Source organism: Lissotriton helveticus, chromosome 11 (genome assembly GCF_964261635.1).
Source record: "Lissotriton helveticus chromosome 11, aLisHel1.1, whole genome shotgun sequence".
NCBI classification, from domain to species: domain Eukaryota; kingdom Metazoa; phylum Chordata; class Amphibia; order Caudata; family Salamandridae; genus Lissotriton; species Lissotriton helveticus.
In genome coordinates, this window is record NC_136072.1 from 805,175,706 (window position 1) to 805,201,958 (window position 26,253).

At 46.8% G+C, this 26,253-nt stretch overlaps 1 protein-coding gene across 5 annotated transcripts in view; it reads left to right on the forward strand.

Moving 5' to 3' along the window:
• Positions 1-26,253, forward strand: part of LOC144791980 (uncharacterized) — a 426,669-nt gene that overhangs the window by 321,488 nt on the left and 78,928 nt on the right. For all 5 annotated transcript variants that reach the window (XM_078666847.1, XM_078666845.1, XM_078666846.1 and 2 more), the window contains exons 7-9: positions 8,908-9,020; positions 21,443-21,501; positions 25,701-25,790. In XM_078666847.1, coding sequence (XP_078522973.1) covers positions 8,908-9,020; positions 21,443-21,501; positions 25,701-25,790 — 262 coding nt within the window. The remainder of the gene's footprint in view (positions 1-8,907; positions 9,021-21,442; positions 21,502-25,700; positions 25,791-26,253) is intronic.

Below are 26,253 nucleotides of genomic sequence, written 5' to 3' on the forward strand. Positions count from 1 at the left end.
TCGGACAATATTAAAGTGAAAGCGCATATGGTGCGCGTTCACACAAAGTAAAAATAAATGAATTCAGAAATGTGCGCAGTGAAAGTGACCCGCGCTATTAATTAATTAATAAAATAAATAAGTACAGCCGCTAATGTGAAAGCGGCCGCCTGTAAAATAATTAATCAAATAGGCGCAGCCACTATGCTGAAAGCGGACTGCGCCGTAAATTAAATAAGTGAATAAGTGTGCCTGCTATAGTTAAAGCAGACCGCAGAGTAATTTAAATAAATACAGTAGTAGGCGTGCCTCCATGTCGTGTGTGGAATAGGGAAAGAGCATTAAGGAAAATAATGCTCACCAACTTATAAAGTAGAGCATGTATCAACACCAGTAAAAGGTCCAGTTCTTATGGGCGGTAACTAAAGGAGACAAGGCGGTACCAAGGAGGGACTAACAAGCCTCATAGTGAATCAGAAGCCAGCGTTCATGAAAGACAATGGCACAAGTCAATTCAAAATATGGGCAGAGAGTGGATGGGGCTTCTAGTGCATACTCTAAAACAGCATGCCTCGCAGAGCGAGCACGACCTAAAAAGTGTGTTGTATTAAATTTGAATCCTAGCAGGACAGACTCAACCTTCTATACTTCTAGAGTTGGTAAACTGAGTGCCATAAAATTTTAACACGAAGACATGCTTGCCGGGTGCACAGTGCTCAGTCTCTGTTCAATCTCTGCAGACTGTCAGATGCCACGCAATGTGCTGATCAGGCTTTATATGTGTTAGTATATATAATGTAATTTTGATGCCGGTGAAGCCTGTGTTTGACTTTTTCCTCATTTAAGAAAGTAAAAGCATTTTTTGTTTTATTATAAGCTAAATAATACATGGAACAGGGCTATCAACTTCCCTGTTTTTCCAGAGGCTATCACTTTTCACGTCTAGATGTTTGGCATGTTGGGAAAATAACATTTCTCACTACACGTGCAGTTTCCAGTTGTTTGACTTTACGTGTTTTCCTCCTTTCAATATTATACCATGTAATATAACCAATAATATTATAAATAACTTGACCTGTAACATAACATATAGCTTATAACATAACAGAACATAACAAGAAGCACATAATATCATATACTACTGTAAGATATTAGTCGTGAAAAAGGAAGCTTCCTTTCTACAGTACCCTTGTAATTGACACTCAGCGCTTTCAAGTTACCATTGGGCAACTTATGTCAGATCCTACAATTACTACTATTGATAATAATGTCATGAGAACTGCAGCTTCGGAGGAGGGCCCATACCTGGGCAGAAGGCCCTTGCCCCAAAGAAACTGCAGCCTTTGCGGTGATAAGGAAAATGGACATGTGTTTCGCTTTCCTGCCTCTGAGTTGTGCTTACATGACTGATGGGGTGCTTAGAAGCCGACCAACCTGTAAGAGAACCTCTTGCTCTTACAGGGGAAAGATAAGGTAAGAGGGGTGCCCCTAAATTTTATAATAAGTAAACACACAAACTTTTATAATATTTATTATGTGCTTCTCTTCTGCAAGTAAATGTAAATGTAAATGTGGGATACTTGTAAAGCGCACTGTTACTCTACCCGAGTGTCCTGGCGCTGTAGACCGCTGGGGAACCCGTCCTGGTTTTCCCTGTGAGATGGTCCCTTTTTCTGGGTATCTCCAGGGTGAAACCAGGCATCCCCGGCGTCTGTGGGAGGCCATTGTAGAGATGAGGCAAGCTTAATGCCCAGAGTTACCGAGTGTGTTCCCTGGTTAGAGTAGACACTGAGGCGAGAATTATCGAGTTCGTTGACCCTGGTCCAAGACCCTGCCGGGAATTGAACCCTGGTCCCGGGCCGTTATCTGCTTACAGGTCTGCCGCCTCTAACCAGTGAGCCACACCTCTCCACAAGTCATAGAGGAACAGTTCCCATCATATAATTAAGTACATGAGCAGTTACAAAATCAGAGTGAATAAAATCTACACTCCAAACTAGGTTTTTTACAAATCCTTACTCAATTAGTCTAACACTCCCTGTTTGCCTCATGGCATTATATTATTATTATGGTTATTATTATTATTATTATTATTATTATTATTATTATTATTATTATTATGTGCCCTGAGGCAGAGTCGTATGATTCTTCCATAAACTGTGGACCAGAGATCTTCAATTCATTGTCCTGACTGACAGCATTCCTGCCAGTACCAGGTTTCTTTCTCTGCCCCTCCCAAATTAGGATCCGTTTTTTAGGTCTCGCGACCTATCGATGCGCGTCAAGCGCATCGAGCAGAGCGAGAATTCAAGTCGGCAAAATCCTCGTGAAACTAAGGGCTTTCAGCTGGCGTTTTCTTGAAGTTCACGTGAACCACGTGATCAAACACGAACGCGCATTCACGCAGCACAGCACATGAAAGGGCTTCTCCGCCCCTAATTATTCATGGCCGGCCGCAGGCCGGCCGTACTTTCAGTTTCCCGGCCGCTCTGCATTTATCAGGTACGAGCGTTGACGTCGAGGGCGTCGCCGAGAGCGTCGACGCCGAGAGCGTCGACGCCGAGAGCAGCGTCGACGCCGAGAGCAGCGTCGACGACACCGAGAGCGTCGACATCGAGGGCGTCGACGAGAGCGTCGACGACGAGAACGTCGACGGCTAAAGCGTCGACGGAGAGCGTCGACGACGGCCTCGTTTATGTCTGCTGGTCTACGGAATCGACGAGGGCCTCGTCTACGATGGCCTCATCTACGAAGGCTCATCTTAGATGGCTTGTCTACGACGGCATAGTCATCGACAACCTTGTTTATGACTGCTCGTCTATGACGGCCTGTCTACCGCGTCAACAAGGGCCTACTATAGAATGACCTCGTCTACGACGGCCTCATCAACGACGTCCTCATCTACGACGGCCTCGCCTACAAAGGCTAGTCTAAGACGACGTCGGCGGACTTGTCTGCGACGGATCGTCTATGGCGTCGTCTATGACGGCCTCCTCTATGACGGCTCGTCTACGACGGCATAATCTATGACGGCAATCTACAAGGGAAAATCCGCAAATTCTGGATTTTCTTATAATGTGGAAGTGAGGACTGCTCCACGTTTTAAGCTCTGAATGACCTCTGAAGAACAGTCCTGCTTCTTGCATGACTTCAGAGAATCTCTCAAGAAGGCAGTAAGGTCAATACCGTTTATCACTTACCTATAGTCAGAAGGGGTAAGGGTCATGCAGAACCCCTCCTCTGTATCACTTGCGATCCCTCAGTTGGATAACAAATATTGGGCACCAGATACAGCACCGGCGTGCTTAACAGGACATCCTACGCCGGACTCCGTAGCGACACAGACGGCCCAGAAAAACTCCAGGAATCCTTCGACCCCTTGGTCACTTCCTCCTGCTAATACGCAAAAAGAGTGGAAACATTGGGAACAATTTTTCCGAGATGTCAGCAATGACGGTAAAAACTAATAAAAGATCTGGCATTTATTAATATGGCTTTAATGAGTTTAAAACTCGTTTTTGGGGAAGAAGCTATCATGGACAATGGTGGGCACACATAGCCCCATACCTGTCGGAATTGCCAACTCCATCCAAAGAGGAAGTAAAAAGGATTCTGCTAGATGGTGCAGCATCGGCGTCAGAAACTATCGTCTGCGCGATGGATATCACTATGACAGGGTTCTGCCAGTTGGCTGAAGCAGCAGCCTTGCGGCTCCAAGGACGGCTAAAGGCAACCTCTTTAAGTCCTGAGGTGCAAACAAAGGTTTTGGACATTGCATATGATAGTCAATTACTATTTGGCACAATAAATTGACGAATCAGACACTGCGAGAGTTTTGGGCACTCTTCAGTATAAGCACCAGTCCTTTAGTAAAAATAGAGGAAGAGGCCAGTCTTCCTAGGAAATTATCAATACAAGTCTTCCTGCTCTTCAGGCCAGAATAGGCCACAATACCAGCGCCATCAACAGCAAAACAAGCAATCCTCTTTTGGGAGGTAGTCCTTTCAAGGTAGAGGACAGCGGAAATGACAAAAATCTACGGCTGCTTCTATGACAGCAATAGGGAGCGTACTTCTATCTCGGACGGGAAAAGGGTTTTAATCCCGCTTCTTCTGATCCAGACAAAAAGGAAGACCAATCTTGGACCTCAGGGCCCTCGACATATTCTTAAAAAGCAGTCATTTCGCATGGTAACGATCCAGGAGGTCTTGCGACTACTGTAAGAGCAGGATTTTAGGGCGTCCGTAGACATACAGGACGCTTACTTCAATATCCCAAATCACAGGAATCGCATAAGGTACTTGAGATTTGCAGTAGCGGACAGACACTTGCAGTTTTGCGTTTTGCCCTTCGGGCTCAAGTCTGCACCGCGCATATTCACAAAATGTCCTGCCACGGTGCCGGCATGTCTCAGACAGTGTCATCACCAAGTCTTTCCATATCTAAATGACGGGTTGGTCAAGGCTTCATCCTTAAAAGATGCGTCCAGGTCTTCCAACGCCTGTTTAAAGCTTTTCAATTGCCTGGGTCTCAACCTCAATCAGGAAAAATCGATCCTAGAACCCTCTCAGTGCATCAGTTTCCTAGGTGCAACCCTGGACACAAGGTCGGCAAAAGCCTTCCCATCCAGAGAGGATGAACAGGCTCCTTACACTAGCTGCTATAATAGTCCCGAGGAAAGTCTTTCCAGTCCGCCTCTTATCCTCCTGATTCCTCACTGTCGTCTACGAATGAGTAATCTACAGGAGGCGCTCTCAAAGCAGTGAGTCCAATACACAGGGTCATTCGAAGGCCACATAAAAGTGAATCCTCAGATGGTCGGAGCCCTTCGATGGTAGATGACATCTCAAAACCTGTCTCAAGGTTTGTCATTCCTGCTTCCGGCTACTCCTCATATTGCCACAACAGGCGACTCCTTGGAAGGCTGGGGAGCTTTCCTGCAGGAGCTACAGATAAGCGGGTGATCCTATGGTGCAGAAGCTACCTATCAATCTGCTCGAATTGCGGGCGGTCTTCCTGGCCCTTCATGTTTTCCTGCCAAGAACCTAATATTCCCTTAAGCTCGTCCGGACGGACAACACCACGACTATGCACTACATCAACAATCAGGGAGAGACACGTTCGCTGACACTCTCTCTCGAGTCGCATAACAATCTGGGATGAGCTCATACTCCACAATGTAACCCTAAAGGCTGAATATGTTCCAGGCGAGGACCATGTGCTCGCCGACGTGTTGAGTATGCAGGAAACATCATCACATAAGTAGGAGCTAGAACAACAAATTATCGACCAGATCTTCTCCAGATGGGACGTGCCGCAAATCGATCTATTTGCGTTGAGAATGAACGCTAAATGCCCGCACTTCGCAGGTTGGCATCCCTAGTCAGGGTCCCTAAGGAATGCATTTTCCATCACATGGCGCAAGCATCTTTGCGTACGCCTTTCCGCCATTTCCCCTGATTCCAAGAGTCCTGCGGAAAATGCAGACGGAACACTGCACCCTAATTCTGATTGCACCTTTCTGGCAGAGGCAGCACTAGTTCACGGACCTCCATCGCCTTTCAGTCCAACCCCCAATCCGTCTAAGCCAGCATACGTCTCAAGATGTCCAAAGGCCAAGTACTTCATCCAAACCTGATCTCATTCAGATTATCGGCATGGCTCCTCAGTACAGAGAGTTCTACCAACTGGACATTCCGCAGGAGTGCAAGGATGTTCTCGCAAATGCATGAGCAGATCGCACAAATAAGACCTATTCCTTCAAATGGGAACACTTTTGCATCTGGTGTAAGGACAAAGCTCTCCATCCATTTCGAGTTACCCCAGAACAGTTGCTTCCATACCTCTTACAACTGACACAATCAGGTCTTGCGCATGATTCTATCAGAGTGCACTTGGCAGCAAGCTCACGGTTTACAAGACCTTCAAAATGACCCTCTCTCTGGTCCCACAGGTTAATATAACAATTCCTTAAGGGCTCTACAGATCCTTTCCTCGTCCAAGGAGGGTTCCACCTTCATGGCATCTCAACATGGTGCTCAACTAGCTGATGAAGCACCCATTTGAGCCCATCCACTGGGCTGATCTCCAATACATCTCCTGGATAACAGCCCTTCTACTTGCTCGGACCTCAGCCAGGAGGGTCAGCGAACTACAAGCTCTTTCCATGCAAAATCCTTTCATGCAGTTTCAAGAAAAATAGAGTGATTTTAAGAACTAACCCTCGATTTATTCCTACGGTCCCGTCGGACTTCCACCTCAAGGAACCTCTGGTCCTCCTTTCATTTTTCCCAATTCCCTGCACTCTCTGGATCTAAAAAGGTGTCTCAAGTTTTACCTAGACAACACTAAGCACTTCAGAAAAACTAATCAGCTTTTCATCGCCTTCAGCAGACCTAGAAAAGGCATGCCATTTTCCAAACAAAGTATCTCACGATGGATATCTTCTGCAATTGCCTTTTGCCACGACAAGGCCGGACGGCCATTACATTCCTAGGTGAGAGCTCACTCTACAAGAGCTGTGTCCACATCAGCAGCGCCATTCGCTGGAGTGCCGATACTGGACATTTGCAGGGCGGCGACTTGAAAATCGCCGCATACCTTCACCAGGCATTACTGCCTGGATACGGAGCTGATGCAGGATACAGCTGTGGGCCAGGCTGTGCTTTGCCACCTATTCCAGTGAGGTGAGCCTTCCTCCTTCCCACCATCCTTCACTGGTATGCACATTTATTTACTTACTTCTTGTTACTTGTTGATGGTTCTTAGTCGCATTATATTTATTATCTCAGACTGCTTATACTGTTCCATCAGAAATGTGCATAATGTATTGCTTGCTACTCTGATTCAGGCATGTGAATCTATGAAAGGCACCCATAATACTGGATAAGAAATGCGTTACTTACCTGTAACAGCAGTTATCCAGTATTGGTGTCTTTCATAGATTCACATGCAACCCTCCCGCCTCTCCTGGAAGGTCTCACCTCTCTCTCTCTAGCATGTATTACGCCTACCTAGCTTGGTGCGTACGAAAATCTGAGAGACTGAGGCTCCTGACAGGAAGGTTCTAGAGGGAGGTGGTAGCTGATTGGCTACCTTCTGGAATTTGGTCCTTTTTACAAAAGGACATAGATAGGCTACCAAGGCAAGGCCCTTAGGCCTACTTTTCTCTATGTATGTCTATAGGACATTACTTTTCTATGTACCGGGGACTCCCGTCTCGACGACGGGGAATGATTCAGGCATGTGAATCTATGAAAGACACCAATACTGGATAACTGCTGTTACAGGTAAGTAACGCATTTCTTCCTTACTCACTTTTTCATGTGTTACTAGTAGACCGTTTTTTAATACTCAGTATTGACTTTCGATGGGTGAGATGCGTGGATTCCAACTCAAGACGTACAGGTCACACCCACGTATCAGCCGCATGTTTTTAACCGGCTGACCCATTGTGCTGAGTGTGGTAGCCATGACAGGATATCAGACATTGGTTCACGATTCATGATGAAGCCGATCAACACAAAGATCTTCTGGAGTCATATTAACCCCTTGGCTGCTGCAGTAATTCCGCCGCGGCGCTAGGGGGGCCGCGCGGCGCTGCCATGCTCGTGACGGAACCACTCCTTCACGAGCCACGGGCATGCTGTGCTTGTGACGGAGTGGTTCCGTCACGGCCCCGCCCGCTCAATAGAACGCGCCGCGCAGGCGCGGAATCGTGGCAGCGTGGGCGTGGCGGCACGTGACGCCGTGACGGAACCACTCCGTCACCAGCACAGCACGTCCGTGGCTGGTGACGGATGGTTCCGTCACCAGCACACAAGGGGTTAAATAATATCAACTGTTAACATAATGGCAGTAATAAAACCCAACCAGGATTCTTTTTCTGGACCTGTTTTTTTCCCCAAGTCTAAAAAACTTGCCAGTTCTAAAAGCAGAGCGGGATTATGATTTCAGAATACTTCCATCAGCAGGTTTCTGGTTACATATTCATGGCTGGATGAATGCTATGCTTAGAGTCACCGAAGGGCATCATAAACTGCTACCCAAGGACTGAAATGTCAAAGGACAAACGGATTAGTTTCATGCTTTGACATGTTGGTTGGAGGTATTGCTCAGAACTCATAAACACTGAATGCAGGGACGAAGCCCGTTAATATCGTAAAATAAAATAGGGAAAACATATGCAGTCTTCCAGTTGTAAAATCAGAATAGAAGACTTGGGAGCAACCGAAAAATCTTGTGACCGGATAAAGATCTACACAGAAGATTTCATCTGTTCCCTTTAATGGATTCTGTTGCTCAAGAATGTCCATACTTTTACATTCTCGATCTGTGCTTACTAGCCACCTGTAAAGGTTGAGAGCCAGGTAAAAAGTCCCCCCAAGATCCCAGTCAGTCACACAAGGATATAAAAGGCCTCACAATTTCTACCTCCAAACTCAGCAAGAAAGCAGTGTTTTTTTTAATGTGTGGGTGGGATACTGGGCAGGCGGATGGCATAGTTTATGAACATTTCTAAACTTGAATAATGTGCTTCTTTATGAACATTACAAGGCTTTTAAAAATCACAGAGTAGGACCATAGTTGGAATGAGGACGTATCTTTTATATGGTCATGGATGCCAACTGTCCATTATACAGTTTCTGAATAGCAATCAGTGGCAATTAAGGCCCAATTATTTTTTTTTAAGTGGGTTGCTCCTGGTAGCAGTAAGGTGGACTGACTGAGGAAATTTACTGACAAAGCACGTTGTCCAAAACCTGAGAGGGTGGAATACCAGTCCTACTGTCCTCAGGCACAGTGGCTTGTTGGGGAGTTTCCTGACAGACCAGACCATCATGTTTTGAAGTTCCACTTGGAGTTTTTGCAGGTACATCCGGGGCCTGTAAAGGATACTGTGCTGAGTTCTCTTTTGTCCACCCTCAGGTCACTTCTGAAGGTCCTGGTGCTGACCGGCGAGACTCAAGAGAGAGAACGTGTTCTGCAGCAGTTCTCCCATCGGTACTACCTCTGCAATCCGGAGGTCTTCAGTTCAGCAGGTGAGCGCTTGTATGACAGGATCTGTTTGAGATGCTTTCTTGGCTGATGACCCTGACCTACTACTCATCCCAGAACAGTAGTCTTCCCTTCTACTGTTCCCAGTACAGTAGCCTTTGGCCTACCCCTTTGCTATATCTGTGTGTCCTGCTTTTTCTATCCCCATTGAGTCTCTAAGGATTTCTCATTCTATGATCCCAGCCCCTTTTTCTACCTAATAAATCCCTTTCCTGTGCTTCAGCTTTGTTGTAGCTTTGAGCTCTTCTCTTCTTACCTCAAGGGCTCTTACCCTAGGGACTCAGCCCTATTTCCTGTCTAGGAGTCTCTTGTTCTATGCGATTCACTTTTCCTAATGATCTATGCTGATCTACCCCTGAAGCAAGGAGACTCTGTCCCTGTGGAAATCTATAATTTACCATCTTTGAGTGATTGAACGAATTATCTGCCTTAAAGGGTTTTTCACTGAATTTCTCCTCTTCAAAAAGAGTTTCACGGTAGCCCCTCTATAAAATGTATCTGCTGTCACTCTTAAAATTTCTTAAAAGACAGGCACCCTGTGTGTTGCACTTCCCTGACAGCTATTAAATGCAGACTTATCTCTAGGGTCTTGGGCCACCTGGTTTTATGTGCGAAGCGTGTCACCAAGACTGCAGACATAATTCGATTATGCTGCCTCAAAAATATTTAGATTTGTGGTCACGTGAATCACAGTTTACCACTGATAGCAGATTCATAACACAGTTTTGTAGATGGGGCAGGGATTGCAAGTGAATCAATGAGGAGGGAGGATAAGGCCAAGTACGTAAATGGTTGCAGTTATCCAATGTATCCACGAGTATCCTGGTGTAATCATGGTGAACATTAGGCTGACTGCCTCGGTTTTCTTTATGCGCTAAGATGAATGTTGCACTTTTTGTATAAAATTACAAAAACTTGTTTTGCTTACGTTGTATTGATATAGGAGTGCTGAACTTCTGTTTTGGAGCTAAGATAGATAGAAAGATAGATATGACATTAGCAACTAAGCATGGTGCAAACTGTGTGCAAATTCATCCCCAAATTCTAAAAGAAAATTGCCATCTTCGGATTGCTGCCCATCAGTGAGGTTGATTGTGGTATCTGGAGCTTACCCACTGGCATCAGAGGTACTGTTACACTACCAGGGAGCATTATATGGAATTTACCTACAAGTGACAGTGGATCACAATAGTAGATCAACCCAATGAAGGTACTGTTAAGGCACCAAAAAGTATTTTATGAAGTCTACCCAGGTGCAAAATTGGTGGGACCTCTTTAAAGTGTTGCTAAACCACCAAGGGACATTTGAAGGATTCTACCCATGAGCGACAGGAAAGCACCCAATTGAAAGCATGGTTAAATCATCAGTGTGCATTATATGGAGTTCACACAGAAGTTACAAAGGAGGAATCCGTTGGAAGCACTGTTAAATCTACACAGTGTATTATCGAGTGTTTTTCCAGCAGTGACAGAGGAGCTATCCATTGGAGGCGCAGGTAATTATATTAAGGTTAGTCAGGAATGACTGAGGAGAGACGCATCGTCGGTGGGGCGCGCTGAGTCAGACAGCGCCTACAGGTTCCAGGAGTCAGCGGGAGCCACAACGGACTGCCAGCCCCTCCCCTTCCCGCCGGGGGCTTTGAAAACTGCTCGCGCCTCCCGCTCCGCGGGAGACGCATCGTCGGTGGGGCGCGCTGAGTCAGACAGCGCCTACAGGTTCCAGGAGTCAGCGGGAGCCACAACGGACTGCCAGCCCCTCCCCTTCCCGCCGGGGGCTTTGAAAACTGCTCGCGCCTCCCGCTCCGCGGGAGACGCATCGTCGGTGGGGCGCGCTGAGTCAGACAGCGCCTACAGGTTCCAGGAGTCAGCGGGAGCCACAACGGACTGCCAGCCCCTCCCCTTCCCGCCGGGGGCTTTGAAAACTGCTCGCGCCTACCGCTCCGCGGGAGACGCATCGTCGGTGGGGCGCGCTGAGTCAGACAGCGCCTACAGGTTCCAGGAGTCAGCGGGAGCCACAACGGACTGCCAGCCCCTCCCCTTCCCGCCGGGGGCTTTGAAAACTGCTCGCGCCTCCCGCTCCGCGGGAGACGCATCGTCGGTGGGGCGCGCTGAGTCAGACAGCGCCTACAGGTTCCAGGAGTCAGCGGGAGCCACAACGGACTGCCAGCCCCTCCCCTTCCCGCCGGGGGCTTTGAAAACTGCTCGCGCCTCCCGCTCCGCGGGAGACGCATCGTCGGTGGGGCGCGCTGAGTCAGACAGCGCCTACAGGTTCCAGGAGTCAGCGGGAGCCACAACGGACTGCCAGCCCCTCCCCTTCCCGCCGGGGGCTTTGAAAACTGCTCGCGCCTCCCGCTCCGCGGGACGCGCGCGGGCTAAGCCCGGGCAAAGGGCGGGCCCTCTGTGGCCCTCGGAGGCCAGAGGAGGCCGGGGCGGGCCACCCCACTTGGTCCTAACATAAGAGGTACAGAGACACCATACAGTTTACATATTTATGTTCTATTGTCCAGTGTCGTCGACGGGCCATACATAGTCCTCCCATGATGTATTTTTGGGAAGAGCTCAATGCCGTGTGCGGCACTAACTATGTCCCTGATATATTAACCCCCCCCAGACTGGGCAAAGACAATGATCTCATAAACTGTACCACCCAGATTGTGCCTGTATCCCCTGATTTAATCCAATTCAACAATGAGGAAACTCCATTAAATGTTAATCTAATGTGTTGTAGCTCCCCATCCCTCCCTGCCAATCCAATTGTGTTAACGCCACATAAAGCAGGGTCTACATTAAATAATCCTGTTTCCCCCTTTCAATCGACCCTATTGGCCGAATTTGAGCGATTGTTGAATGCTGCTTTGTTACCCCTGGTCACTAAAATTAAGGAGTTGGGAGACAGGTTGACCAGTGTTGAACTAATAGTAAAAAGGTCTTACCCACCAACTGTAAATTCTGCTGTTTCCCCACGTTCCACGCTCTGTATAAACCCGGACAAGCTTATTCCTATTGAACTCAGAAAAGCACGAACAATTGACCTTGCCCTGAGTATACCCTTCCCAAGGGGCCATAATAACACTCCTAACCCCACTAGTGCCCCTTTTAAAGCCCCTAGATGTCCTCAGCCAAGAAGGCATAGAATTAATTTACCCCCTGAAGCTGCCCCCTACGTGTCCGTTCTTTCCGGGGTGCCTGAACTTGGTCAGGGAAATCACGAAACAAGCGAGGAGCTGCTAAATAAGACCATCTTTTGGCTTCACAACAACAGACCGCTGCCGCCCGCCCTAGATGGCGGAATTGTGAGCGTCAGGAGGGTGGGGTGGTTAGGCAGACTGCCTAAAGACATCTCGGGAGATCTGATATTGATCAGATTTAAACACAGGAACATTGTCCCCTTTTTAAGACTTTCTCAACCAAAACCCGGTGATGCCCCTATTTCTACTTGGGACTTGTTCGATTTTTACCCGGGTCCCAGAGTAATGAACAATAACAATTGGTGAAAGGGGACTCTGGCCACCATGTGTTTTATCATTTTCATACTCAGACATGTAAAATGGAAAAAGCCCATCATGTTCTTAATAATTGTATATATGTATCTTGTCGTACATGCTATGTCATTTTGTAAGGCCTAATTGATTGCTCCTTTTCTAGTTAACTTTTAATCACTCTAAGATTGGTTTTCCAGATCTTGCTTTTTAATTGGTTACCATTTACTTATTTTAATGAATTGACCAAATTGTTTGTTTTAAATTATTTTTGTAATTGTATGTTTGTATGATATTTTATGAAACTCTTCGCTTATATGATATTTCATTGCTGAATATCGAATAAAGCATATTTTGAACTTTGACTGAGGAGAAATCCATTGGAGGCACTACTAAACTACCATGCCACATTGTAGGGAGTTTACCCGGGTGCGACAGAGGAGCAACCCATTGTAGGCACTGTTAAACCACTAAGGAGTATTACAGTGAGTCTTATCAAAGAGACAGGAGCAACAGACGGGGAACCCATTGGAGACCCTCGTAAGACACACAGGAGTATTATATGGAGTCTACCCAGGAGGTACAGAGGAGCAACCCTTTGGAAGCCATGTGAGCACCAAGGCGTATTATATGATGTCTGCTAGGATCAACTGAGGAGCGACTCAGAGGCGTTGTTAACACCTTGGCTGCGGCGAACGTTCAGCTCCAGTGCTGAACGTTCGAAAAACGGGTGGGGCAGCATCGGCCAACGGACGTTCGCAGCACTACCAAGGTAGTGCAAGCGACGACCGTTGGCTGACGGCAGCAGCCAAGGGGTTAAACCCCAATGAGTATTATGTAACATGGGGAAGGTGCCTCAGAATGATGTCCTTAAACTTCCACAATTTACCTGGTAGTAGAGGATTAACTAAGTGGAGGAAAAAGTGAGTGGAAGGCGGGAGGAAGACCTACAAGGTAATGAGCAGGATGTTTAACTCCACTGGAGGAAGAACTCTTTGTAGTTTGAGCAGAAGAAAGGGGGGGTAGGGGTAGGAAAAGAAAGGGAGCGACAAATAGAGAAAAATTAGACTTAAGAAGGGAATTAGATGGAAAAAGAGAGGATAGGGAAATGGAGAAAAACGAAAGAAGAAAAAGGCCAGAAAGAGGGGCGAAAAAAGTAAACAAATTAAAAAAATGCAGAACCAGTATGAATCTTCCTCAAGGTTGCCGTATATTAGCAACTTTTCCAGGACGAAAATGTGAATTATTTCTGGTAGGTCTTAAAATTGTGCCTTTAAGGGTTCTTTTGATGAGAGAAGTGGTTTTTCAGTGGAGAAGCAGGGATTCTGGCCTAGGCCTACCAGGCCTTACAAATACCAAACTGTGGAGTCACCCTTTACTTCGGATGTCTTTAACAAAAGGACACCCAGGCGGTGGAACGGTCGTGGAATATGAAGAAAGAGTCTAGAACCGTGGGTAAGATGTACTATTTACTGCTCACAAAACATTGGTCACAGTTTGCGACCAGTAAATCATTTTCCAAACCTACATTTGTACACATAGGTTGGTTCGGAAAATTCAGATTTGGAGTGGGTAACAATTCTATCTGCCTCGTTAATATTCACAAGGTAGGTTGTGACTCATTCCGATTAGAGGCCATTACAGGGATGGGAGTCTGCTAGACTGCTGGGTTCAGTAGACCATCGTCTTTGATTGCCTTTCAAAGAATGTTACTTTTTTTAATGCAGCCTGTTTTCCTTAAAGGAAACAGGCCTGTGTTTAAAAATAAAAGTTTACTTATTATTTTGAAAACGTTTGGTTGAGAGGTAGCAGTGGTTCCATGGACCACTGCCTACTTGCCAATTTTGTAACATTCACAAAGAAGAAGGGTTGCCATGGGGACCCCTTCGCTTTTAAAAATGAGTTACCATGAAAACTTGGGGAAGCAGCATCTGTCCACTGCTGTAGGACCATTTTGGTCGTAAACCGTTGATACATATGAATAGAAATCGCTGTTTCGAAGGACTGCCTGCAACACACCCCTTCCAAATAGCAATTCTTTACCAATTTCTAAACCCATATTAAGGGTCCGAAACAAGTTACTGATTTAAGTGTTCACAAACTCTGATGTGGAGCATTAGTGAACACAAAAAATGCTTTGTACCTGTGGTTCCTTTCCACAAAAAATACTCAAATCGGGCAGGCTAGCAAATCTCAGCATGGAGGGGCCATTTTTGTTTGCCGTAATACTCAAATTAAGATAGATTTCACCCTTAAACTCTTTAGCCAAAATGTTGCAGCCATCTTTGTGTGAGAAATTACAGGAATGCCACATACACTGGCATGTTGGTTTAGTAGAAACACACAATTTCAGAAGTACAATGTTTCCCATATACATCAGGAAAAGCACTTACATTAAAAAGTCTTTTGCTACAATAAAATCCAACAAATTAAAATCAAGTTCAACATAAAAAGGACATTTTTGTGAATGTCTTTTCAAAATAAATCTGCATAGGCACATATATTTACCGAGGGAGAGTGTGTAGGCTGAAGGCAAGGGAGCTGAAGGCTGACATCAGTAAAAAGAATTGCAGGAAAGTCTGAGATTCTGTGCCTGAAACAGTAGAGCAGGGTAGTCAATCACTGTATAGCAAGGAACGGCCATCTTAGAATTCTGTAATACTCAGAGGAGGAAAGACTTCATCACAAAGCTATTTAGCCAGAGAACACCACCCATCTTTGTGTAAGACATTCTGACGCACCTCGTGTAACGACATGATGCAGCAGTAGAACTATTTATGATGCATAATCTTCCTCATTTACAAAAGAAAATGAGCTTGCACTAAAAAAACATTTCCTTAAAACAAAATACAACTATTTGATATAGGAAGTAGAGTTCAGCAGAAAAAGGAAAGATGTATAATTTTCTTTATAGAATGTAATTGTACTAGCATCCATATCTGACCCCGCCCGGACTTTCTCTCTTGAATCTCAAAAATTTGCAGATAATTCACCTCGCATCTGGCCGCCCCTGCTAAGTCTTTGGTATTCCTTCTTGACTGCAAGTGCACCCTAAAAAAACACGCAACAATGTGTTAAGTCTGCCAGATTCCACCATAAAAAGCTGGGGAAGCTTAAACATTTTCTCTCCTTCCTGGACTGGAAGCTGGGAATAGAGGCCCTGGATCTCTCTTCTGCACTTCAGCTCCTCTGTCATCACTGTCCTTCCAAATAGTTGATTAGCCCCTCTTAGAGCAGTGACGTGTACGTCAACCAGATTCCTCACTAGTACAAAAATATGGGATCACATTACCCCTGCACTTGCCAACCTGTTTTTTTAAATCTTTTTATTAAGGAAAAGCTTCATAGACCACACAGTACAGAGTAAGTCAATGAATATTATTCATATAGAGATCTTAGGTTTGGCACAGTGCAGAATAAACCTATCCATCACGTCAAATGTGGTGCTTTAATGGCCATAGATATGCAGAGAGCGCCCTGACCTTCCCTGATTATCCTCCCCTTTCACTCCCATCACTAGTGCCATCCCTTGACCATGCCTAACCCACTTTGGTCCGCCAGGCCCCACCCCCACACCTTTTCCCAGTTTCGGGGACAACCCCATGCTTTGTATATTTCTTTTTCTGCCCCCTGGCACCAGTCGTCTTGGTCCGCCCCCAGTCCACAAAATCCAGGGAAGCGGGGGTGGATGTAGCGCCCCATGCCCTGGCGATTTTCCTCTTGGCTACAGCCGCCGCCAATTGCAAACAGATCTCGGTATATCGAGGCCATGTGGTTTCCCCAGTAATCCCCAGAATTGGCCATTTTGCTTCCAAAGGCATCTCAACCTGTGTGATTCAGTTGTTTTAACCCAGCACTCCTGTATGTGTGTGCATTCCCAGAGAGTGTGGACAAAGGTGCCCTCATCTTGATATCCCTTCTTGCATTGCTGGTCGCAACCCTGCCAATTCTATGCAGTTGTGTCTATGAGTAGTGGGTCTGGTGTAATATTTTCAGTTGGATCAGTCTGAAACAGGCTCGCATAGCTGTCTCTCGTGGACTCTAGACAGCTTCCGCCCAGACTTCAATTTGTCCAAGTCGCCCACATCCACCTCCTATGCCTTCCTCAGAGACTCAGGTGGGTTAGGAGCATTGTTGATCAGTTGCAATAGATCATTCACACAGCTTTGTTTGACAGTGCCTCTGTGAGAACATGGTCCTCCAGGGGGGAGGACTCCAGGAGCTATTCGCCCTCCCGAATGTGGCATCGGAGTGCACAGCCGAGTTGCATATATCGAAAGCATTCAGGAGTCAGCTAACTCGTATTTTCGGCTTAGGTCTTCGAATTGATAATAGCCTGGTCTCTCCAGACATCGCCTAAATGTTCGATGCCTAGCAACCCCCAGGCCCTAAAACCTCTGAACCCCTCAGCCCCCCACCTCAGACAATTGACTGTGCCACAATGGTGTCATTCCAGTGAGTCTTGCTGTCCAATCTAGAAATCTTGTAGCATCTCTCCAGACCCCAACTGTTGTCATTGTGTGTTGCAGTATGTCTTTGTTCCTCTTCACCCCATAGAGGAGAGCTTTGTAATCCCCACTTCCCATCGCCTCTCTATCTACTCTGTATGCGGGGTTCTGACGGTCAGTGAAGACCCAGTCGTTAATCACTAAGAGTTGAGGCCCAGTAGTATTTCAGAATGTCTGGGATTGCTAATCCCCCGTCATAGACCTCTCTTTGGAGTTTGACCAATGCTATTCTGGGGAGCACCCCTGCCACAGTAACATCCAAACCGCATGGTCTATTTTCTTAAACACCCCTAGTGGGATTTTGTAGAGTGTATTCTGCAAAGCAAACAAGAACTGTGGGAGACTCATCGTTTTGAAGAGGGCTGCTCTTCTTATCTGCGTCAGTGGCAACCTGTCTCAGTGCGTCTCATCTCCCTTGACTCTTTCCAGTTGGGGGAGGATATTCTTTTGGAGGAATTCCTTAGGGTCCTGTGTAACATACATCCCCAGATAATGGAATCCCTCTGTGGAAATCGGAGCTGGACAGTAACGTGGCTGTCGGGGCTTCATCCCTGAGAGCGGCTAAATTACGGACTTGGACCAAATTGATTCTATAGCCTGAGTGGTCCCCAAAGATATGAAACACCTGCATGATTCGATCTATGGAAAAACGAGGTTGGGTAACATACAGAAGGATGTCATCGGAATATACGGAGATTCGTTCCTCCATGCCTCCTGATTTCTGAATCCACCATATCAAAGGGTCCTGACGGATCCGTGCATCCAGTGGCTTAAGTGCGAAGGCAAATAACATGGGGGAGAGAGGACATTCTTGATGAGTGTCTCTCCTCAGTTCAAAGCTACGGGACATCACGCTGTTCACTCTCACCATGGCCTAAGGTAACGATAGAGTAGCTTGACCCAAGTACAGAACCGTGGTCTAAAACCCAACCTCTCTAACACTGCAAAGAAGTCAAGCCACTCAATTGCGCCATAGGCCGTTCTGGCGTCTAGGGCCATAAGGAGAGCTGAGACTCCATCAAATGGAGCATCCCATATAGGCATCAAAGATTGAGCATAGTGCTTCTGTTAGGCATAAATCCTGACTGGTCAGGATGTACTAGAGATGTGATGACCTCTATTAACATGGTCACCAGGGCCTTTGCCAATATCTTTGCATCCATATTCAACAAGGATATCGGTCTGTAGGACTCACAGTCAGAGGGAGGCTTGCCTTCTTTGTGGATAACAATTATAGTTGCCGTCCTTTGTTCCTCCGGTAAGCAGACAGCTTTGCTCACCTCCCGGAGCATCTCAAGCATGGGCCTAGCCATGATGCTAGTCAAACTCTTATATTATTCAACCGGTAGGCCACTATGGCCCGGTGCCTTTTCCGACTGTAGGTCTCCCAGTGCCCTAGTCAGGTCCGCCTCCAGTGAGTCATGATCAGTTGTGTCAGCTCCTGTAGAGACAGATCTCTGAGGAGATCAGCACAATCTGCTGTCGTCATAACAGTCTAAGGGGCGTAGAGGGCCTCATAGTAGGAGGCAAAGGCCTCCGCCATGGCTGCATTAGGCATATGGTGGACTCCCGATTCATCCACTATAGTCAGTACCCATGAATGTTTCTTATCTCATTTATCAAGTCATGCCAAAAGCCTACTGGCCTTGTCACCCACATCATATAGGCGACACTGTGTCACCAGGATGTGTTCGCAAGCTAAATCTTCCACCAGTGCCCGCAGGTTCTGCTGGCGCATCCGCAGTCTGTGACAGTACTCAGCCTCGCCCGTAGACTGTGCCACCTCCTCCAGTTCTGCTCTCTGGTTTTCTATCGCCAAACATTGTAATCTGGTGTCCTTCTTCTTCCTCCCTATAAGTGCCTGAGCCCTCCCCCTGACCACTGTCTGGAATGCCATCCAGGGGGTGAGAGCCAATGCAACTGCAACTGATCACTGGTACTCTTTAAAGTATAGGTCTGCAGATTCACACAACTTGTCGCGCATCATCATATTCCGCAAGTATCAAGGGTCAATTCTAGGGATCAAGACAAAATCACTGTTCGAGCCCAATAGCTGGACCTCCACAGGTGAGTGATCCAAGATCCCTCTAGCGTGGTGCTAGGCCGTACAACATCTAGACACATGGGCCTGAATCATGAAGATGCAAACTATCTGGGAGAAGCAACCATGTGTGGCAGAAAAGTATATATAGTGTCACTGTTGAAGATGGGACTCCCTCCACAGATCTGCTAGGCCTAAAGCATCTACAAATTGTGGTAGTAGCCCACCCCTCTAACTGATCCACCTGCTCTATCCAATTCCACTTTCATAACAGTGCTCAAATCACCGCCTATTACCAGGATCCCTGTTGGCAATGAGGGGAGCAAGTCTCCTAGGTTTGAGAGTGTTGTTCCCTTCAGCCTTTGTGGGATGTATACCGAGCATAAGTTCAATATGTCACCCTCCCATGTCACTGACACGGCCACGAACTGGCCCTGGGCATGAGGCCACGCTCTCTGTGGTGCGTGAAGACCAGCAGTTTCTTAATGAGAATTGCCACTCCTCTAGAGTTAATTGCGGTACCCAGCTTGTGCTCGCAGGACGTATCCAAATCTGTCCACTGCCCTGTAGTGGCTTCCTTTCAAGTGCGTTTCCTGTATTATCACAATATCAGGCCCATGTCTTTGCAAATGCTGCATTACTAATGAACACCTTATCTTGCTTCCCAGACCATTAACATTCCAGGACCAAATATTTAAATTGCACGGCTCAGCATGTTTCCCCGCCATCATTCTTCATCGGGGGCCTGGGCTCTGTGTGCCGATATACTATGGACTCCCTGTCCCAGTGCCCCACCCTCGCAGGAGTTTGTGTCACATGAAGCCTGAACATCCTTTAACTGTAGTACATAAATAAAACCCCACAACTCCCCCTTCCCTGCAACACTGCATCATGACTTTAGAACTACCCAGTCCCCCAACTTGCAGAGCACCTGTCGCCCCTCTAACAACATTAAGTAATTGGGGTAGGCTATAGCCGCTGTGTCGAGAATAGATCAGATAGGCTCAGTGCTTGTATTTTCCCATTACAACAAGAAATTCCAAAAACAGGGCCAGAGCTGCAATAGCCAGTTTAGATTTGTCAGGATTCTATATGCTGTTCTCCTTGCACCACTCCCTTCGTCCCCCGCATCTTAAAGTAGGTCAGTCACCATTAACAGCTCACACCATTCGCGACTCCTTAGGGGGTTCCACTTCCAGCACCATCTGTGCTTTTTGCAAAGGGGTCTGCAACCTCTACTGTCCCGCCTGAGGGGGTGTAGGGGCGTTGGAGGAGGGAGTTTTTCGCCCCCCGCCCTGAGTCGATTTGTTTTACCTTTGCTCCCCTGCCAACCGTTCTCTAACCTTCAATCCAATCCCACGCCTCCCCTGGTGTGGCAAAATTCCAGGTTATACCATTTACAATGACTCTTAATTTGGCTGGGAAGAGCATCATCACCTTTATTTCTTTAGTGCGCAGAGCCTTCTTAACATCATAAAAATATTTTCATTGAGGCTCGACCTGCAGGGTAAAGTCTGGGAAGAAGCGAACCACCTATACACAAGTCACCCTGTGAGTGAATTGTCTGCAGGATTGCATCCCTGTCTCTGTAGTTCAGGATTAGAGTTGTGATTGTACAAGGCGGGCCCAACACACTATGAGCTCTCTCCACTGAAAAGAAATTAGACAGTCTCTTATGTTTACGCTTATTAAGGAGAAGGACCTCTAGGAAAAGGTCCACGCTGGGGCCCTCTGTCTCCTCCGGGTAACTGTGGGAATGTAGAGAGATAGAGGGCATACCCACAGGATAGCTCCGTGAACTAAAAAAGTTTTGAAAAAATGTGTTTGAACACTGTTAACTTGGTAACATTTTCAACTGCATTGGCATGGCAAATCGTGTCCACATAAACAGGCAAAATGTTTAAAATGTTGCAGTGTTTCAAATACTGCTCATTTCAGTTTTTCGGCTCTTTTGAAGTCCATGTTTTTATGCACCCTTTTAGTTTCATGTACCTACACATTTTTCTACCTTATGTTGTTTCAAGTAGGTCTCCTAGAATGATGTAGAGTTTCTTCTTCAGTTTTGCTACGCTACCATATACCTTTTCCTTGTAGGCGTTGGGTGGCTGCTTTGCCGAGTTTCCTTGTAGGGAGGGCACTATGGGAGCAAGTGTCTCTGTCAGATTCTCCCAAGACACACTGTCCCACTCCTCTGTTTCTTCGTGTGCTCCTCTTCCTCTGCTTCCTCATGCACTCTTCCTTTTCATCATCCCTTCCCTTACCCCCATATTCTAAATTTATTTCACGTGTGCATCGTTTTATTTTTCTGTGATAAAAGTTAACTCATGTGCGTATGTGCCCCTCCTCCTCATGGTTCCACCCATGTTCTTCTCATCTAGATGCCGTGCACACCCTCACCTGCGCTGTCATGTTACTGAACTCAGACCTGCATGGAAAGGTATGTCGTCTTTGCCCCGGCATCCCTAATATTGGTAATATCTGAGAGGAAATGTGGGAAGGATTCAATCTGTTTTCTCAGGGACTGGGACAAGGAGTCGGCGAGATCATGGTACACACAGAAACAGTGAAGGCAGAAAAGGTCCCTCTAAATTACATAATCTTCCTAAAATGCTGCCTGCAGACCCTGTTTAGTTTAATTTTACCATTTCTCTGACTGCCTGCTGTGTACTGCGCGCTCTTGACACTTCCCAAACACAGCTGCGCCCTGGACTTAAAGTGGGATCAAAAAACTAGGAGGGGGGCTGGGGGTGGGGGTTCTCTCAGATGGCCGTGTCCGATCTAATTGGGGCGTGGTTTAAACGTAAACTAACAATCTGTGTTTAGCATGGTGTGCTCCCCCAGACTGGTAATTTGCTCCTTCTGTTATTGCATTCAGATATATAATACAACAAGTAACATTACTCCTACAACAAGCCAGGACGACTGGCTTTGCCAATGGTTGTTATATGGATAAGATAAATAAGCAACAACTATGGCTTCGTTGTGTGGAATGTTAAAAATACTTCAGTTGTGAAATGAGACTGATGGAACTATAACAAGTCTCTTTGCAGCTGTATCAAAAGCAGTGAAGGGTGGTACTGTTGCAGAGTTAAGATTTTTTTCGTCATCCATAGGCTGAGGGCAAAAATGGAGAGCCCGATATGGAACTGTCTCAGCAACTGCTTTTTAGCCCACTTAAAGCCCTGGGCATGTCCCTATCTCGTTCCTACATAGTGCTGCAGCTGATTTCCACCCTGTCGTTGAGCGGGCCTGACCTGACTGGCCATCGTAGGAACACTTCCGTGTCACTCAGAGTTGTCAAGCATCTGTGTTTGCATTGCATTGTGGTACTTGTAGTTTTGCTGTGTAGTTTTGCAGCACGCGATATTTATGCGCTGGGAGGATTATTTCTGAAGCCAGCCGCGGATGCATGACGCCGGGAGCAGGGTGCATGGAGCGGAGAGCCTGGAGCATGCTGAAGTGTGCCAGGCGCAGATAAGGCTGCCTCGGCAGGCAGCCCCGCGGGGAGGCATCGAGGCACGCAGCGCGCGCGCCTGTCACGTCACGGCGCTCGACCTGAGCCCTGCTGCCGGCAGGAGATAGGCACCTGCGGGATTGCCTATCGGGATTAGGGAGACCGAGCGTTGAATGCCCTCTCAGGCGGGTCCGACCGGTTTTTGGGACACGGTTCAGAATCCTAAACCTCGACGCACGCTCGAGTATTTCCCTTTAATCCGCCCTGAGATCAGAGAGCACGCTCGCAGGCCTGCTATGATACTTTCCACGGTTTGGCTCCGAGTTTAGGAAACCGGCAATGCCCCCAACGAGGGCCAGGGTGCTCTGGGGCGCTGCACTAAAGATGGATACAGAGAAGGGCGGGCCCAGAGAACAGAATAGTAACTCCCTCATTAAAGGAATAACCTTCTCCCAGGGTGTATTTTCCTTCCATGAGGGGTAGAATATGGAGAATGGCGGACCTTTACATTGTGCCACCTGACATGTTTATACAAACTACGCATAAAATGACGCAGGCAGTGCGTCCCTGCTCAGAAGGCATGCAGTACAACAATACACGCACAGTCCGTCTTCCAGCTCTTTCTTTCGGGTTGGTTTTCTAAGAGGGGTGAACTCTTTCGGAGATTTTGTAAATGGTCAAATCTCCCCGGGTTCTCCTGTAAGGAAAGTGGGTTTCCAGGGAGCTGGTGTAAGCAGTCGGTTCTCTCCGGAATCACAAATGATGCCAAGCCCTCGGTGGTACCAGGTTTAAGAGGTCCCTGTAGTGTCTAGGGCCCTAGGCCCACATGTTGTAGTAATGATGACACAGACACACAGTTATGTTATCTGGAACGGACCCTGTGCACTTGCGCTCAGGCCCTTTTATTAGCAGCCCCATGTCATTCGTGACGCCTGCATTTGGTGGGTGTGAGGTGTGCATGAAGGCCAGCCCTCGAAGGAGTGGCTGGTAAACTAGTCCATGCTGGGACACCGGAATGGTTCCAACAGGACACTACAGTTCCAGCAGGGTGACTGGTGAAAGGGTATGCCGTCGGGGAACTCGTGTAAGGAGCGTGTGCTGTCAGTGCGCAGGCCTTCTTCGGTGGTGCAAGCCTGAATTAAGGGGTGTGGTGTCCTTCAGAACTGCCTAGTGTAAGCAGAGGCTCACCCACAGAGCTGGGGTACAGTAGGTTCTAGTGAGTTGAAAGGAGCATTAGCTGCCATAATGTTTTTTCTTTCTTCTGTGGTGTCTCACAGAGCTGGTGTATGTAGCAGGCACTCTCATGTAGTTGATGCCTGCAAGGTGCACTGTCGTGGGGCTGGTGAATGGAGCCTGCACTGTCATGGATCTGGTGTAAAGAGTTTGCGCTCCAAGGGTGGTGTATTTAGTAGGAGCACTCACAGATGGTATTTGAAGCATGCAATCTTATAAGTATTGCACTCTCATTGAGCTGCTGTAATGATTACAGGAGTACACTCCCAGCAAGTGGCTCTAAGAAGCATGCACTTTCGGGAAGCTGTGTGTGCTGCCTGCCCTTTCATAGTACTGTTGTACGGAGCAGGAGCTCTCACGGATGGCATATCGAATATGTACTCTCAGGTGGTGTCTGGTAGGAGGTTTATGTACTGTAAATTCATTTTATAACACGTCTTCCCCCTTACGAGGCACCAGTGTGTATTATGGCTGAGTAGCACACTACACGATGAGTCAGTACTTGGTTGGAAGGGAGTTAGTTGTATTGCAGTGAGGTCAGTGTGGGGAGTGTTTTCGTGTCATACGTGAGTGTCTAGAGTGGTGATCTTCTCCTTTTTTATGTCTTAGCTCTGAATAGTGTGATAGTGGAAGAGTGAGTGAGTGAGAGTGAGCACACACAGTTTGTTAGTTGGATGCTCTGAGATAATCTGCAGGTCCCTTATAGAACTCTTGTGTGGTAGCCTAACCACCAACTTGCATATTGTGGGTACTGCTGCCAAAATAGGCACTCTGAATAACCCTGGAGGGATTTCTCAGGGCGCCAGGAGAGTGATCGCCCCTTGATGTCGGCAGTTAATATAGTGATAGAGTATGAGTTTTTAAAGAGTCCAATCTGCCGACGGGTGATGGACAAGAATTAGATGTGCCAGGATAAACTATATTAAAGTAATCCAAAGTATATGCTGGTTTCTGAGACAGACTTTATTGAGCTCGAAAGAATCCCATCGTAGTGACGGATGGCAGATCTTTGTGTGTTTGTTGCGTGTCCTCTTCCTAATGAGGGCATTGGTTTAGGAAGGTTGATGTTGGCTACATGAAGGTTGTATGTCACAATATCTTTTTCAGGACATTTAGGGCACAGTATTCATGGCAACTTATAGTCTGGTACCATGTCCAACATTACTGTATAGACGTTGCCTATGGCTCCTCCTTAGTGTGGGTTGCCATGATATGCATGTTCTTAGCATCCACCCTGGGGCGACAGAAAATTCTTGGTTAACACTGGTTAGAGGCAGCTGTGTTAAATATCTTACTACTGCAACCTGGAGGAGTATAAGTCCAGTCCCTGAGATACATTGATTGCTGCCAGCCACGGTAGCACAGATCTGTCTTGGAGTGTGCTTGAGTGGAGTATTCTGTTCAGTTTGGTTCTGCATCCTCGTTTAAGGAAAGGCAGCTCTTTACTTCCTCGTCCTTCTTGAACCTCCGATGGCCTTGCACGTTTCCTATCCTATCTGGTAAGGATTTCCAAAGTATTGCCTCGTAGACTAAGAACCATGTTTCACAAATGGTTGTCTTGTAGGAGTGGATGGTGGAGTGATCAAGCACTTTCAGGCTTTGCGGTTTAAGGAGCAGACACTCTTGGGGAGCTGGTAAAGTAGCCGGCACCTCTCAGAGATGGCTTATGAAGCATGCGATTTAAGAAACACGCAGTGTCTGTCCTGAAGAGTTTGGTGTAAGACTAGCCTTGGCTTAAGAAGCGTGGGCTTTCACAGTGCGCTGACGTTTGGAACAAGCTCCGTCAGGGAGCTGTTGTAAGGAGTATGCCTGTTGATGTCGAGGGGTCTTCCAGCTCACTGTGAAAGCCAATGCTTCTTAAAGGCGTGGCTGTCCTGTAATGAAGGGTTGGCTGTCCTATTTACCTCATCTACTAATGAATGTTTACCTTTCTCTCTTTCTGGTGACAGAACATCGGCCGGTGCATGTCCTGCCCCGAGTTTATCATCAACCTCGACGGCTTGAATGATGGAAAAAGCTTTCCAAAGGACCAGCTGAAGGTAGTGTAGTAGGAGGGTGCCTGTCAGCAGGGCAGGAATCCTTTCTAGTAGAGGAACCTTGCTGTACCAGATGCATACATATCCTTAGGTGGAGGTATGACGTAGGCCTCGTGGCTTTGAATGAAAAATATTGTTATTAACATGTGGCACTGGTATAGTGTAGAATTAGCCATTAGTATTGCATTACACCACATTCTGATACACCATCCGATTTGCACTGCTGTGGATTCACTGAAGCGGACTCCACTTATTTCTCTTTCTTCCTTCCTCTCTCTTTTTTTGACTAACAGCAATGAAAAATATAGTAAAAACGGCTTGTTTTTATGTTTTCATACTAACTCTGCAGTTTGGAATGAAAACTCAACTGAACATACCATTTAATTTATAATTTGTGTGGTGTAAATGTTTTGGGACATTTTAAGACTAATCTTTGTCACTTTTGTTTTAATAAAAGTAGAAAAAA